The sequence below is a fragment of the Artibeus jamaicensis genome, unplaced genomic scaffold (genome assembly GCF_021234435.1).
Source record: "Artibeus jamaicensis isolate MK-2021 breed Jamaican fruit bat unplaced genomic scaffold, CSHL_Jam_final contig_3175, whole genome shotgun sequence".
NCBI classification, from domain to species: Eukaryota; Metazoa; Chordata; class Mammalia; order Chiroptera; family Phyllostomidae; genus Artibeus; species Artibeus jamaicensis.
In genome coordinates, this window is record NW_026521739.1 from 1,101,057 (window position 1) to 1,117,268 (window position 16,212).

General features: G+C 37.0%; 1 protein-coding gene across 1 annotated transcript in view; it reads right to left on the reverse strand.

The window, feature by feature from the left end:
* Positions 1-1,096: 1,096 nt before the first annotated feature.
* Positions 1,097-16,212, reverse strand: part of RAB1A (RAB1A, member RAS oncogene family) — a 32,374-nt gene continuing 17,258 nt past the window's right edge. Inside the window, exons 2-6 of the mRNA XM_037126321.2 lie at positions 15,192-15,264; positions 11,151-11,246; positions 2,885-2,980; positions 1,556-1,687; positions 1,097-1,359 (exon numbers count right to left, since the gene is read on the reverse strand). Of these exons, the coding sequence (XP_036982216.1) occupies positions 1,162-1,359; positions 1,556-1,687; positions 2,885-2,980; positions 11,151-11,246; positions 15,192-15,264 (595 nt within the window). The 3' untranslated portion in view covers positions 1,097-1,161. The remainder of the gene's footprint in view (positions 1,360-1,555; positions 1,688-2,884; positions 2,981-11,150; positions 11,247-15,191; positions 15,265-16,212) is intronic.

Consider the following 16,212-nt stretch of genomic DNA (forward strand, 5'->3'; position numbering starts at 1 on the left):
TTTATAGGGATGTAATTTCTAAAATTAGGGTAATCGAACAGTAAATTTTTCCTGCTTTCAATTTTAATGCTTTAATTCTCCTCCAGCCTAAGTTATACAATTGTGGAGGATAAAATAGTCAACATCTGACTCAAAGCATGAAGAAATATTAGCACATGCGTTAGTCTGATCACTTGCCAATTAGGAAAGGTGTGATGCTTTCTACCATTACCACAGGAAAGAATTAACAAAAGTATTAATTTATTAGGCCATTTCAGATGGTTTCAGAGAAGGAACAGAGACAACAGGCTAGATAGCATACATCCTAAACTTGTTTTCCAAAGAGTTTAATCTTCCTGAACCAAGCTTGGTTCAATGCCTGCCCAACACAGAAGCCTCCCTAGGTCATTCATCGGATACACCGCCTGGAGAGCACAGTGACTGCTGCTCTAAGGTAGGTCTACAACGCCCTGGTTGCACACACAAATGGATGTTTTAAGAATGCAAGGTTCTATTTCCCTTTAACCGTAAGAATTAAAACAATACTTATCACCATACGGTTGGATATTACTTCCAATAAGTACAATATTTATTAAACATATCTTCAGTTGTTCTGTTACATAGTGTGCAACAAATTACAATATTCTGCAGCCACAAATTATATGCAGAGTATGAAGAAACTATTAATCAGATAGTGTAATCTTTCTGTTTATAACTCTACAAGGAAGAACTAGCAAATCAGATCTTACATATAACATCTCACTAAACTTTATGCATGGAAAGTGACAGACACTGGTTGTGCTGTTTGATACAAAATGGCTGAACTTCATCTTCAGAAGACTAAACCTGACATCTAAACATGCCAATATAAACATCAAAACAAAATATATTCTAACCAACCACGGGAAACAGTCTGATATCAGGAAAGCAACGAGGATTACACACATTATTTTATAAACCAGCACACAAAGGTTTAAAACAGTTCTGAAAATGAAGTTAGCTGTCTTGAGTCAAGGGAATAAAAAAAAAGTCAGTATTGACCATTTACAATCTCTGACCTTTGTGGAGACGGTAAGAATCTGTTGTAGTGCAGCTACATACAGTACAATTCAGGCAATTTTGTTTTTTCACTTGGGTTCAGATTGCAAATTCATTGCTGTGAGAAAAGGACGGAGGCAAATTTTAGCAGCAACCTCCACCTGACTGCTTGACCGGAGTGCTTTGAATTTTAACATTGGACTTCTCTGCACCACCAGCTGTTGCTCCAGGACCCATTCGCTTTTTAATCTCAGCTGCCATTGTCATGAAAGACTGTTCTACATTTGTTGCATTCTTAGCACTGGTTTCCAAAAACGGAATTCCAAGGGAATCAGCAAATTCCTAAGAGAATAATAAGGCACAATTAACACCGAAAAATATTTTTCACTTAGTGCATTTCTATCTAAAGTGGGCGGTAAGGCTAAGTTGACTGAATCCAAACAGGTACCGTAAAAAAAACTCATTCTAGTACACATTTTAAAAGCCAAGGTGGTGGTTCACATCGCATTCAGTTTGAAAATCAAAACTTTAAACATACCTTTGCTGTTGTGTAGTCTACTACTTTCTTTGTGGTCAGATCACATTTGTTCCCTACCAACAACTTGTTGACGTTTTCACTGGCATAACGATCTATTTCCTGCAGCCACTGTTTAACATTATTGAAGGACTCCTAAGAAGACAGACATTTTTAAGAATGATTAATATAGTTTTCTGTAACCTAACAACTGTTCTAAGGAAGCAAATGATAAGCAAAAGTGTCTCTCTTGACCTAAGGAAGAAATAGTGAAACAACTCTAGCTACAAAATGACTATAGTGCTGGCTAAGAAGTGAACTGGTAACATTAAAATGACTATCCATACCTAAATAAGAAACTGGAATTTGAAGGCTTGAGGATAAAAATACCTTATTTGAAAGAGAAATACAGCTCAGCATCAAGCTGTAGCTTAAGCAAATTTGATAAATTTGAATTTAAATCTGATTATTTTGGTGTATGGATAGCTTAAGTGTTACTATTAGAAACTCAAGAAATATTACTAAATAAATGGGTCCCAAATAAAGATGCTTGTTTCCCAGTCATATTAAGGAAAAGAAATTTTTCATTTTTAAATAGTTCATGGTAATGATATGAGAGTTGAAATTAGCAACAACTTTTCCTCCTGTTGTATCATTCACCTAATATCATTCAATTCTATTTCTCATAGAATTGAATCTAAAGTCTTATGATTCTAGGTTATCTCCTAATTAGCTAAGATATAGTTGTGACAATGAACATTTGCTACAAGAAAAAAGTTCTGAAAGTTTGTTTTATTCTTTGATAGCAAAAAAAAAGGGGGGGGGGCCTGAAATTTTCTGATTAAAAAAATAGTTACGGTCCTTAAATCACATTCTTCCTGCTATACCTGCAACCCTCACCTTCTCTCAAAAGCAATCTTTAGTTTCTCTTTATCCTAAAATCATCCTCTATCTCATCCTATTTCTGAACCACGTGCTCAAGGAAGAGGCCTTGCTTTTGGCTATTCTAACAAGTCTAAATACCAGGCAAATTCCTGTTAACACCAAGAACATGGTATAAACCAAACAATCCAACACTCCCAAATAAAATCTTGGCAAAATGATAATTTATTTAATTGATAATAAATATAACTGGAGTCCCTTAAAAGCAAGTGTAAAAACCAATTACTAAATTTTCTATTTATTTGAGGAAAACAGGAAATTTTGGTTGAAAATTCACTACCGAAAATAATGTTGATGTGATTAACTTATTTGGAGGTAGACAACATTTTTGGCCACATAAATAATATGGATGGCTATCAAATAGTAACTTCCTACTTTGTCACTGTAACACAATTTCCTCTTGGAACTTACCTGATCTGTCACATCATACACAACTATGATGCCATGGGCTCCTCTGTAATAACTGGAGGTGATTGTTCGAAATCTTTCTTGGCCTGCTGTGTCCCACTATTGTAAAACAATCAAGAGATCCAAACAGTTCCATTAAGATAGAGTTGGGGAACAGGGCAGGAGGAGGGAGAACAGTTCATTTACACAGTTATGGAAATGTCCAGGATTTGACATTAGCCCTCAGTGTTCACACTAATAACCTGCATGGTAACAACCAAATACCTGAAGGTCCAGAAGAGAAGGTAGTGCCTCTAGTTTAGCTTGCAGTAATGCTATCAGTATCACAAGGTCTCTGAGATCAGGAACTATGTCAAACTCTTCATATTCCCTACTGGCCTGACAGCCCTCAACAGTACATTCAGATGACTGCCAGTCAAGAAAACACTTGAACCATCTCTGGAAAGTATTATCTTAATCCTAGAGTCAGTGTAAGGAAGATGATTCAAAATACTTTGATAAAATTCATTTTAAAAGTTGCCACACTTGAACCATTTAGGCTTAAACACCAAAAACATGAATTACTACAGTTCTGGGTTTAAAAAAAGTGAGGGGAAAACTCAACTGTTAGGTTTTAAAGTCTTGGTTTTAATTAACAAGGACAATGAGAATTTTGTTTAAGTACTTCTTAGACGATGGCCTCTTTACAAAAAATGTATACTGAGAATAGCTACCACTTTAATGGTGAAAGGTAACATCCTGATTGATAGTGGAGATTAAGATGCAATACCCTTTAAGGGTAAGAAATTATAGTTTGGAAGTATATGTGAACTTGACATTATTCCCTTCTAATGTTTTAAATGGCAAAAAAACACCCAGTTCAGGAGCACTCAGCAAAATACTTCCTTTTCTAGAACCCAGCTGACATAGACTTGTGAAAAACAAGTACAATTTTGGGGAAATATGAATACAGACTGGTATTAGATAATATCAAGGCACTAGTGTCAATTTAGTTAAATGTGATTAATGGTTACATAGTAAAATACAGGTGCTTACCAACCTATGTTTGGAGTAAATATAATTTCTGTAATTTAACATACTCCAAGGGGAAAAAAATGAAGCAAAGTTAACATCATTAATCTAAAATAAACAAAAGCAAGTCAGAACAGCTTCATTACCTTTTTTGTTAAAAGTACTAGCCTGAGAGCCAGAAGATTTTAGATCTATTATCAGTCAAGAGCATCAAAGTCTTTCAGGATATCCTTGGAGAAGCATGAGCTTTGAAATTAAGCCAACCTGACTTGGAAACATCATATCTAGGTTCCTGGTTATTTAATGGTAGGAATAGTTTCCTCATCTAATCCTAGGTGTCACTCACCTTACAGAATTGCTAAATGGGTTTAAATGAACTAATGTTTGTAAAATGCCTAGCAGAGTGCTTGACTGTAAAAGCTGTTCGATAGAATGTTACAGAAATGCTTATGCTACACCAGGCACTCAGAATCAGGATTACAGAGATGAATGAAACATAGCCCTCATAGGAGATGTCATTAAGGTGTGGGAAACAAACATGGGAAAATCACACCTTGATTGGGGGGGGGGGGTAAATGAGGATTACATACAGAAAAAAGTCCTCCCTTCTCCACCTACCAACCCCTTGCACAAAGATAGCACAAGGAAGAAGTAGTTTATGAGTTAATGTTAACAAAGAATTGTAGCTGACTGAGCAATGGCATCTAAAAAGTAAAATTTCTGATGTCTCTTCACCACTCTGAAAACTCTCCTGAGTCCACCCATATCCTAACAGTACCTTCCTCTGTAATTGATCACCCTATGTCACAGGGTAACTGATTTTCCCATGTTTGTGTCTCCAGCTGAAATGGGATCTCCTCCTATGAGGCTATGTTAATCCTTTATCTCTGTAACCTTGAATCTGAGTGCTTGGCATAATGTAAGCATTTCCATAAATGCTTCACCAATGAACAATCACACAAGTATGCCTTCTTGCTGTGGGTCTGGACTCCATGCCTGCCCTGCCCTGCTGAATGTTTTGTAATCACTAACTCTGATACCACCAAGTCCCAGATGGCACACTTGAAAAGCTGAAAGGATATTTAAAATACAGATCAACAATAATTCTGAAAGACCTAGAAAACTTGGAAAGATAACTGAAGCCAAGCAATCTGAAGTGTAATGGGGTTAAAAGTAAAATGCAGCATTCAGATTTAAAAACAGCAGTCACAAAGTATGTCTTAAAAAAATTACAAACTCAAAGCCCTAAGATCCAAAGTGAGGAGCTTTTTAAGTCCTTGAATGGATTAACAAGAAAAGGCTATGAGTCCCTGAAGTCCAAGGGGGGGGAGGGGGGATAAATTCAGAGTCCAAATAAAGAGGATTTTCCTCACATAGTCCACATCTTCTGGGCTATATCTCCTATTTAATTTCAGGAATCACATTTTAATAAGAGGTATGTATAAAATACAAGAGTAACTCAAACTGTAAAAGGTTCAGAAAACATACTTCCAGAAAGAAGTAACTAACTCCAGAAGTAGCGGTTGCGGTAAGATGTAAAGCACAGGCTGGGCGGTATTCACATCCTCCCACAACATCAAAACTACAACTAAGCTACAGAACAACCATCATTCAGAACTGCTGAACCAAGTCCTACAACAGAGGATATAAAGAAGAAGCCACAAAGACCACTAGGAAGGGCAGAAGCGCAGCTATTCCCACACCCATATAGGGCAGATAAAATATGGGGAGGGATATCCTGGTTGCCAAGGATTCCCCTTGAATTAAGATCTCAGCCCTACACCAGGTCCCCAGCCCAGGGTTCCAGTGCCAGAAGAGTACTCCCATTATAACTTCTGGCTGTACCAGCCGACAGGGATTGTGACTGAGTGACATGAAGGGCTTCTGGAGTCCCAAGCACAAACTTACTCACACTCACTCCCTTTCAGCTCCAGCATGGGGCAGCAGCTTGAAAGGTGCCAGGGACAGCTTTCGAAGTGCTGGCAAAGGCCATTGTTTCTTTTCTGAGCTCTCCTCCGAGAGCTGACAGGTGGGTACCATATCTGAGTCTCCATCACCCTACCCTGGCTATCAGTGTTCCCCCACCACCACCCTGGTTATTTCCTGAGACCCCACCCCAACCAACTTACCAGTGACCCAAGATATTTCCATGGCTTTTCCATAGGAACGGCCTGTCTTGGCTCATGCTTTAGGTCTTCCTAAAATCTCTCAAAACAAGCAGTATCTGACCTCTGCATGCCTCAGAACTCTAAGTGGCCCCAGACCCAGCACTAGCAGCAGGGGCCTTGGTTTGCAGCCAGGCCTCTCTTGGGCACCTCCAAGCCTGTAGAAGTAGCAGCCATCTGCAGAAGTCTTTATAGGCTCAGGCCAGGTGGCCTTGGGCAGAATACAGGTGGCAGCTGACTTCTGACAGCACCCCCCAGGAAACCACAGAGCCAGACACCTTCAGACCACAATGAAGAACCATCCAATCACCTCCACAAACAACACACTCAAAATGCAAACTAAGTGGGCACCAGAGCCTTACAGAAGTAAGTCCTGCTCCATGGGGTGGGCCCCTGCAGAGCTGATCCCCAAAAGTCCTCAGTTGTCACAGACAGTACTTGCAGCTGATCAGCATAGGGGTAAACCCCTCCCATTGACATGCCAATAGCAGTCAAGGCTCAGCTACAAGAGGAGGGTGTACACAGCCCACAGCGGAGGTATACCAGTAGTGCCCAGCTTGGTGAATAAAAAGGCTATTCCACCAGACTCTACAGGACACCTACTGCATTAGGCCACTCTAACAAACTCTGGAGACACAGGAGCTCTACCTAATACATAGAAACAAACACAGGGAGGCTGCCAAAATGAAGAGACAAACTCGTCCTAAATGAAAGAACCGAGCTCTAGAAAAAGAACTAAACAAAACAGACAGGGAAAGTACTAGATGCAGAGTTCAAAACTATAAGGATGCTCAATGAACTTGGAGGAAAAGTAGATAAACTTAGAATTTTAATTTTTTTAAAAAGATTTTATTTATTTTTAGAGAAGAGGAAGGGAGGGATAGAAACACCAATGTGTGGTTGCCTCTCTCACACCCCCGCCTGGGGACCTAGCCCACAACCCAGGCGTGTGCCCTGATTGGGAATCAAACCAGTGACCCTTTGGTTTGCAGGCTGGTAATCAGTTCGCTGAGCCACACCAGCCAGGGCAGTGACAACTTTAATGACATAAAAAAGGACATGAAAACCATAAAAAAGAACCAGTCAGAAATGAAGGATGCCCTAATTGAAATGATGAATAATTTACAGGGAATTAATAAAAGATTAGATGAACCCAAGAATCAAATCAGTGATTTGGAATATAAAGAAGCAAAAAACTCCACCTAATTAGAACAGCAGAAAGAAAAAAGAATCCAGCTCTGAATGGTGTGACTCAGTTGACTGGACCTCATTCTGCAAAGCAAAAGGTCACCAGTTCAATTCCCTATCAGGGCACACATCTGGGTTGTGGATTTGGCCCCTGATCTCAGCACATACAAGAGGCAACCAAATCGATGTTTCTCTTTCATGCTGATGTTTGTTTCTCTCTCTCTCTCCCTCCCTCCCTTTCCTTCTCTCTAAAAAAAATAAAACTTTTTAAAAAGAAACAATCCAAAAAAAATGAGGACAGTGTAAGAAGCCTCTGTGACAACTTCAAGTGTACCAACATTCATATCATAGGGTGCAAGAAGAGAGAAAGCAAGAAATTGAAAACCTATTTGAAAAAAATGACAAAAAGCTTCCCTAGCCCCGTAAAGGAAATAGATATACAAATCCAGGAAGTACAGAGTCCCAAAGAAGATGAACCCAAAAAGTTCCATACCAAGACACATTATAATTAAAATGCAAAAAGTTAAAAACAAAGCATTGTAAAAGCAGCAAAAGAAAAGCAATTATCTATGAGGGAGCTCCCATGAAACTGTCAGCTAATTTCTCAATAGAAACTTTGCAGGCCAGGAGACACTGGCAAGAAATATTCTAAGTCACAGGTGGCGAACACAAGGCCTGCAGGCCGAATCTAGCCCTCCACCTTGTTTTATCCAGCCCATACCTTGTTTCCACCTGGCAGCAGCGCCAAGCTCTCAACTGTTAAGCAGTAGTTACATTTACACAATCCTAAAATTACATTAGGCCCTTTGAAGACAACCTCCAGGCTGATGTGGCCTCGGGTGAAAATGAGTTTGACACCCATATTCTAAGTGATAAAAAGCAAGGACCTACAACCAAGATTACTCTACCCAGTGAAGCTATCATTTAACATCAAAGAACAGATGAAGAGCTTCCCAGACAGGAAAAGCTAAAGGAGTTCATCACCACCATGACATATACTTTAAGAAGAAAAAAAAGATAAAATATGAACAATAAAATGGCAATAAACACATGTCTATCAACAATTCAATCTAAAAAAAATAAGGCAGAACAGAAAGACAGAGAACCTTCTGATGGTTGCCAGTGGGTGAAAAAGGTGAAAGAATTAAGTACAAATTGGTAGTTACAGAATAGTCATGGGGATGTAAAGTACAGCACAGGGAACACAGTCAGTAGTATTCTAATAACTACGTTGGTGTCAGATGGGTATGAGATTTACCAGGATAAATACTTAGTAAATTATATAATGTCTAATCATGGGTTATACACCAAAAGCTAATGTAATAGTGTATGTCAATTCTAATTAAAAAACAATAATGATTTTTTAAAAGAAAGATTATAAAAATTAAAAATAAAGGGCAGACTGCCAACAGAAAAGGAATTAATCTCATTCAGGCAACTCTAAAAGGCAGAGAGAGAGAGAGCTAGAAGTTAAAGGAAACTGGCTTCAGTTCAATATAATGAATTAACAATTAGAGGTTATTTATAAATGGAGCTAGCTTCTTTGATAAGCTGGTGAACTTCCAAAATATATTCAAAAAAAGGCACCCAATAAGGAAAGGAAATTGCAAACAAAGATGAAAGGAAGACTGACTGACTGACCTATTAAGATCTGTTCCAGCCATAGGAAAGTAGCAGTATGTGACTGTTCTCACAAATATACACTCAAATCTTATGGAGACCAATGATCACACATAATCACAATCACTTCACATCAGTAGTTAAGAGGCCTAGGTGCATCTTTCTGAAACATGCCTCTAACTTTTATACTTGGTACCTGAAATACTGTGCCAAGTATAAAGTCCTACATATAATGGGGGAAAATTAATATGGAAGGTAATCTCGTTCACTGGTTTAAAGTATTTCAAACTCTCTCATAACTATATCCTTGCAAGTCCTAATTTGGAGTACCAAGTATGTTAACTTACATTCAAACCCACAATTCTTTTGTAATGTACCTTTTCCCCACCTCATCAGAGTCTTATATGGAAGGGGAGCAACTAAAAAAAAAAATTACCTCTCTGAGGTATGTCATATCATCAGTAACATCTGTATACAGTAGCCCCTGCCCCCTTATCCATGGTTTCATTCTGTGGTTTCAGTTATCCCCAGACAGCTGTTGTCCAAAACTTTAAATGGCAATTCTAGAAATAATTCGTAAGTTTTAAACTGCATGCCACCTTGAGCAGTGCAATGAAATGTCACATCATCACAGTCCATCCCACCCTTGACCTGAATCATCGCCTTTGCCCAGCCTCTCTACCTCACTTCATCTCATCAGGAAGACATTGTATTATCCCACGTTATCACAAGAAGGGTGAATATTAATACAATATGATATTTTGAGAGAGATGACATTCATGTATCTTTTACCAGAGTATATAGTTAGCATTTTACTGTGCCTTATTTATAAATTAAACTTTATCACAGGTATGTATATACATATAAAAAAACCACAGTACATGTAGGGTTCTGTACTGTCTGTGGTTTCAGGCATCCCCTTAAGGTCTTGGGAGAGGCCTATCATACTGCCCAAAAGTTTACAAAGGGCTTTCATAAACATTATCATACACACATACACAGAGCTACTAGATTTGGTTCTTACAACTACCTTATGAGTTAGCAAATCAAGTATCCTCATACGCATTTCAGAGATAATAAACTGAGTCTCAGCAAAAAGGCTGAAGTTAATCCATGACTTTCTAAATAGTAAATATCAGAAAGAAGATAACAAATCCAAGTCTTCTGACTGCAATCCAGAACTCTGTTCAGTGTATTATCAAAAGAACAGTCACTAGTTTTCTGTGTTATCGCATACTAATAGCCAGTCCCAAAAGATACCCAGAAATTAATAGTTTTAAAGACCACAGACATGACACACCAGTAGTCCCAGACTCATGCAACTGTCTATTTTTAATGTGGGGTTGTGGCTATAAGGACAGACAAGGCGGCTAGGCACAAGGACATAAAATATTGAAGACAGAGCTATGGGTCATTTGGTTCTGATAGGAACTGTAGATTAGTAATTAAATCAGCATCTATTTTTCTGAGCTGTAAAACAGGTTAGAAAAGCTAAGCTCCTTTTCAACAAAATTCTAAGATTTGGTACATACTATCTAATACATACAAAAGAACTAAATAAATACAGTTGACCCTTGAATAAAACAGAAACTTAGAGCGCCAACCATGAGCTCAGTCAAAAATTCACAAATAAATTATGTCTGCCCCCAACACATGTGGCTTCCCAACTGTAAGAAGACCCTTGAACAATGCAGGTTTGAACTGCATGGGTCAATGAGCTGCACACATCAACTGAAAAAACCCATGTATAAGTGGACGTGCACAGTTAAAACTCACGTTGTTTGAAGGTCAACTATTCAACTTAGCCACATATAAAGAAGCTTTCCCTAGGTTTTCTTCTCATGTTCCACAATATTTAGCACAGTAAAAGACATAGAGAAAATGCTCATATACTTTCGATAGAAGGCAAGGTAAACTTTAACTTAGACTCTACTGATAAAAGCACAAACGAAGACATGGGGTGGGTGGAGGTGGTAGAGGGTAAAGCAAGGTAAAAAATACAATAAAATACAGTAAGAAATAAACTTAAAAGCAAAAAAGTAGTAACTAGGACCAAGTTTGACTTAAAACATGTACTTCTCTGCTTTTATGAATAGAAAATTCAATGAGGAAGGGTAGTCTTAGAGAAATCATTTTTAATCTGAACAGTTCTTATTCTATACTCTTTGACAGATACATGGTTAAGATACTATAAATTTAACTGTTACTATATTAAAAAATAACAAATACATTTTAAATTTACCAAAAATAATTTCAAAAATACTTCTAGTCCAAAGATTACTTACTATTTGAAGCTTGATTGTTTTCCCATCTAACTCTATAGTTCTTATTTTGAAATCCACACCAATAGTGCTAATGTAGCTTTCTGTATACGTATCATCCTGAAGGGATAAAAAGTTAATGATTAATGTTCAATACACTAAATAAAATAATGTTAACTTGTATATACAAAGCTGATATGGCTAAAAGGCATAGCATGTTGAGGACAACCACTTCATCCTGCTCCAGTACTCAGTTCATATTTTGATTACAAAATACTATTTAAAAGTAGTCTCTTCTTAAGACTTTTTCAATAGTTATTCTTAATTTTTCGACATATTTCTTGGCAAATTCTTATATAGAAAAGTGTTTTATATTTACAATGATTATGAATGATTTTCCTAATTACTAACTAATTAGTGAACTCTAGCTCCCCTCACCCCCAAATCCAATTTATTCCCCATGAAGTAATGTCACTCTCCTCTTCTGGATTTTTTTAGAAGTCAATTTTATTTCCTAGTTATGACTTTTTTGAATTCTCACAATATAAAATGTACCCTTTTAAAGTGTGCAATTCAGTGGTTTTTAAGTATATTCATATGGTTGTGCAACCATTACCATTATTTAACCCCAGGATATTCCCACCACCCTGTGATGAAACCCTGCACCCAGCAGCAGTCACTCTCTATTTCCTTCTCTTCCCCTAGACTTTGGAAACCACTCATCTACTTTATGTCTCTATGGATTTGCCTCTTCTGGACATGTCATATGAATGGAATCATATGACATGTGGCCTTTGGTGTCTGGCTTCTTTAACTCAGCATAAAGTTTTCCTCCTTTTTATGGCTGAATAATATACGTTGTATGGATACACCACATTTTATTTATCCATTCATCAGTTGGTGAACATCTGGGTGGTTTCTATTTTTGGCTAATATATATAATGCTGCTGTGAACGTCTGTGTACAAGCTTTTATGTGAACAATGTGTAACCCATGTTAAACTTTTAAAATTATACTTGTTTTTCTCAAGAATCTGTTATGATACTTTACTCCAAATGGAAACAAAACTTTTAATGTTTGTGAAAAAATGTATGAATGGAGAGATCAGGCTATCACCACCTAAACCCAATGAACAATCTTAGTGAGCAGAAAGCATCACCTACTAAGTCTTCTGCCAACAAAGATGGGCCTAAATCTAATCAAAACTAAATCCATTAAGAGAAGCAATATCAACAGAACTTTCTTTGATGATGGAAACATCCTACAAGCTGAGCTAGTCAATTCAGTACCCACTAGTCCCAAGTGGCAAGTGAGAACAAGGAAATGAATGTTTAATTTTATTCAACTTTAGTCAGTTTAAACTTAAATAGCTGCATGGAGCTAGTAGCTACCATAAGGATAGCAGAGCTCTGGAGGTTTACTTCCAATTACAGAAACATGAGGGATTTGAACAACTGAAAGGCACCACAAGGAAGCAAGGTGGCAAATCTAAAATGCTGGACAATCTATAGGAAAACTGCCCTGGTTTCTGCAAAAAGTAAAGGACAGGAAAACATAAGTAAAAACGCCAGTTTGGAAAAACTCTAGATTTAGAGATGAAGCAGCAGAACAACCACAATATGTGGACCATGTTTGAATCCTGATTCAAACCAACCATAATACCAACACTTCTGAGACGATCAGAGAAAATTATTCTTCTAGCTAATAATGGCAATGTTATTTTATATAAAAATGTCCCATTTTTGGAAAGTCATACTAAAGTATGTAGGGGGGGAAAACAATACTTGCACAATTTGCAATACAACACTACAACAGAGAAGGGGAAGAAAGGATTAAATGAAGCCAGTGTGGGCAAGTCTTGATGATGCTGAATCTGATACACACACGAGATTGAAGAAAATCTCTAAGAAAATTGTAAAATGTGACTGAGGGAGGGAGTTTTGTTAGAGACATTTATAAATGCTTTGCTAGAATATTTATAAAATCCCTAAATGACCCATACTGCATGGCTCTGAGCCACTGTACATGCTCTTCCTTTTGTCCAAATTCTCAGTTATCTTTCTGCACACCCCCTACTCCCCCAGCCCCTGGGTCACATGGCAATTTTTATTCACTGTTCAATTCTGAGCCCAGGCAATAGTAATTGTCCAAACATTCTCCAACTCCTCAGACAATAGCTCCTCAGACAAGAGATCATTCCCTCTTGTGCTCCCATAGCTTGTCATACATTTTGTTCTAATACCTTTTGTACCTTTGTGTATTTTGGGGATCTACAAATTAGGATTTTTATAAATGCTTCTGGGTGACTTTACTGTGGGGCTACTAGTGAAAACCTATAACTTAGATCAATAGGCATCTCAGAGAGGATTTTCTATGAAACACAAACATATAGCCATACAGCCACTTTCATCAAGAGATGGCTGATCCTTCCCACCTACCCAGAACTGCTGATTTAATACTAGGAGTTATTCTTAATTTTAATATTTTCCAATTTAATAAATATTAAGTAAAATCCACTTTTAAACCTTTAGTCACAAATAAAATGAAATATCTTTTTCATATTCACTGGCAATTTGTATTTCTTTTTTTGTGACCTGCCCCTCATGTACTTGCACATATTTCTATTAGGACAAACACCCGTTTCTTATTAATGTATAAGTGTGCTTTATAAGTTGAGAATATTATCCCTTCCTCATATATATATTTTTGGCTAGTACCATCTGTCTTCTAATGTTTTTATATGCTTGCCATTAATTTTTATGCAATCAAATTTAATAATCTTCATAATTTTTTGTTAGAAAATATGTCCACACATATTAAAGAATCTAGTGCTCCATGATTTCACTTTTAACTATGATATATAATGAAATTATCTTTTAATGACATTCATTAATATCACTGTCCATCTCATCAGAAAAGTCATATTTAGTATTTGAAATGCTGTCAAGTTCACAGTGGTAAATTACAAGTTTTCTAAAACTCTAATTTTTCTCTGAAAGCTTGAATTTTATTACAGGTAGCAAATGCTGTCAGATATTTTCCTTGAACAATCTCAGTTCATTTGAGAAAATGTCTGCCAATATCCAATTCTACACAACTTAGTCTATCAGTTGTTCTTTCAAGTAAAAAAAAAACTTTTCCTCAAGTCAACCACACCAAAACACTCTAGTTAAGCAGTAAAAGTGCTTTATGCGTACTCCTCACTTCTTCACAATGCGATATTTAAAAAATGAACTAGATTTTTTAAACTTAATTATTTTTACTATTTCATCAAAGACACTCTTAAGTTAAAATGGTGTTTTCCTCCTGGTGAGTGAAGAAAGGTAAATAGCATGACTATGAGCACAGTGTGGGGCTTAGCACAGCCTTGACATGGTGTGTTAAGGTGCCACCGGTTTCACACCACCATTGCTTTTGCATTATCAGAGCAAATGTCAACACAGTGAAAAAAGCAAATGTCTTTATCTTTAGTACTAAGTAATTATTTACTAAGTAAATACTAAGAGCTTAGTATCATTAGAATAATAGTTTTGATCTCATGAACAACCCCCTAAGAGGGTCTCAATAATCCTCAGGGATCTTTACTCCATACTCTAAGAACCATGATCCACACAGCAAGATGGAAAACATGAAAAATTTGAAGGCAGTCAACATGCTTATTACAGAACACAATACCACTGTCAAAAAACGGTTCGTACTAGACCCTGCATTTCCTTTTTGTTCTGCTAAACTTTTATTTGAAAATTAGTTTTCCATCAAGTCATTTTCAACATAGGCCAACTATTTTCCATTTACCTCACTATCTATGTTCAAGTGAAACATTGTCTGAGCTCTATCAAGAATATCATTTTGACTTTATAACCACCCTTTGTTGACTTTCTTTTAAGAACAACAGCATTTTTTAAATTTAAGGCTCCAAGATATCACTAAGGATGTATACTTGAAGACTTTAATCTATAAATTCTGGAAGAATTAATTTATTGTGAGTAAAACTTTAATCTTTTGTCTATCTAGACAAAAGATTACAGTATTAATTTCTTTAAAAGTATTTCAATTTCAACTTACTGCAAACCTAAGGAGGAGGCAAGACTTTCCAACTCCAGAGTCTCCAATCAGAAGCAACTTGAATAAATAATCACTGCAAAAAGAAAAAACACATTAATAAAAAGCATATTTCTGCAACAAAAATATAGCAAATTCTGACAACAAAAACATAGCAAGAATAATAAGCAGGTCACTAAGGAAGACTACAGCTCTTGAAAAGTCCACAAATAGCTTAGCAGAAGCCAAAATTGCAATCAAGTCCTTTTGCAGAAATCCTTTTGCAACCAAGTCCTTAGCAGAAGTCCTTTTGATGAATCATTGAACATGACAAAATTACATAAAGGTAAGACAGGCAATGTGTCCCCAATGGTCTCTAAGATCAGTGAACTACTTCCAAGGAAAGAATGAAAGGAAACATAAGTGATATGCACTCCTGGAGAGCCCAAGAAACTGTTGGATAAATCCCACTCCCTTTGCAGCATTAGAATTACAGGGAGTATTCTTGCCAATGAAACAAGTCTCTCCTCCTAATTCCAAGATCAAAACATTATTTCATAGCAATCTTCCAAGGGGCTTTCATGATCCTTTCCTAGCATCCATCTAGAAATTCTTCCTTAAAAAAAAAGGGGGAGGGGGGCCATTTAACTTCAGTAAGCCTGTATTGTAAGTATTTTAAACTGAAGATGTGGTAAACTCAAAGGTGGTTTATACAATATGCAAAGGCACAAATTGACAAACATTCTAAGCCTGTATTAAAGCACTCTTCAGAGCCCTAGCAGGGCAGTTTAGTTGGTTAGAGCATCGTTCCCACCAAGGTTCACTCCCTGGTCATGTCATATACAAGAATCAACCAATGAATCCACAGGTAAGTGGAACAACAAATCAATGTCTCTCTTTCTCCCTTCCTCTCCTTTAACAAGTCAAAGTCAGTAAAGCATTCTTCAGAAAATACTGACATCTAGGCTTTGTTTATGTACATTGACCATTGCCAGGTCTGACTCAAAACCACCCGTGGGTTTTTCTTCACAGACCTGAAGACAAA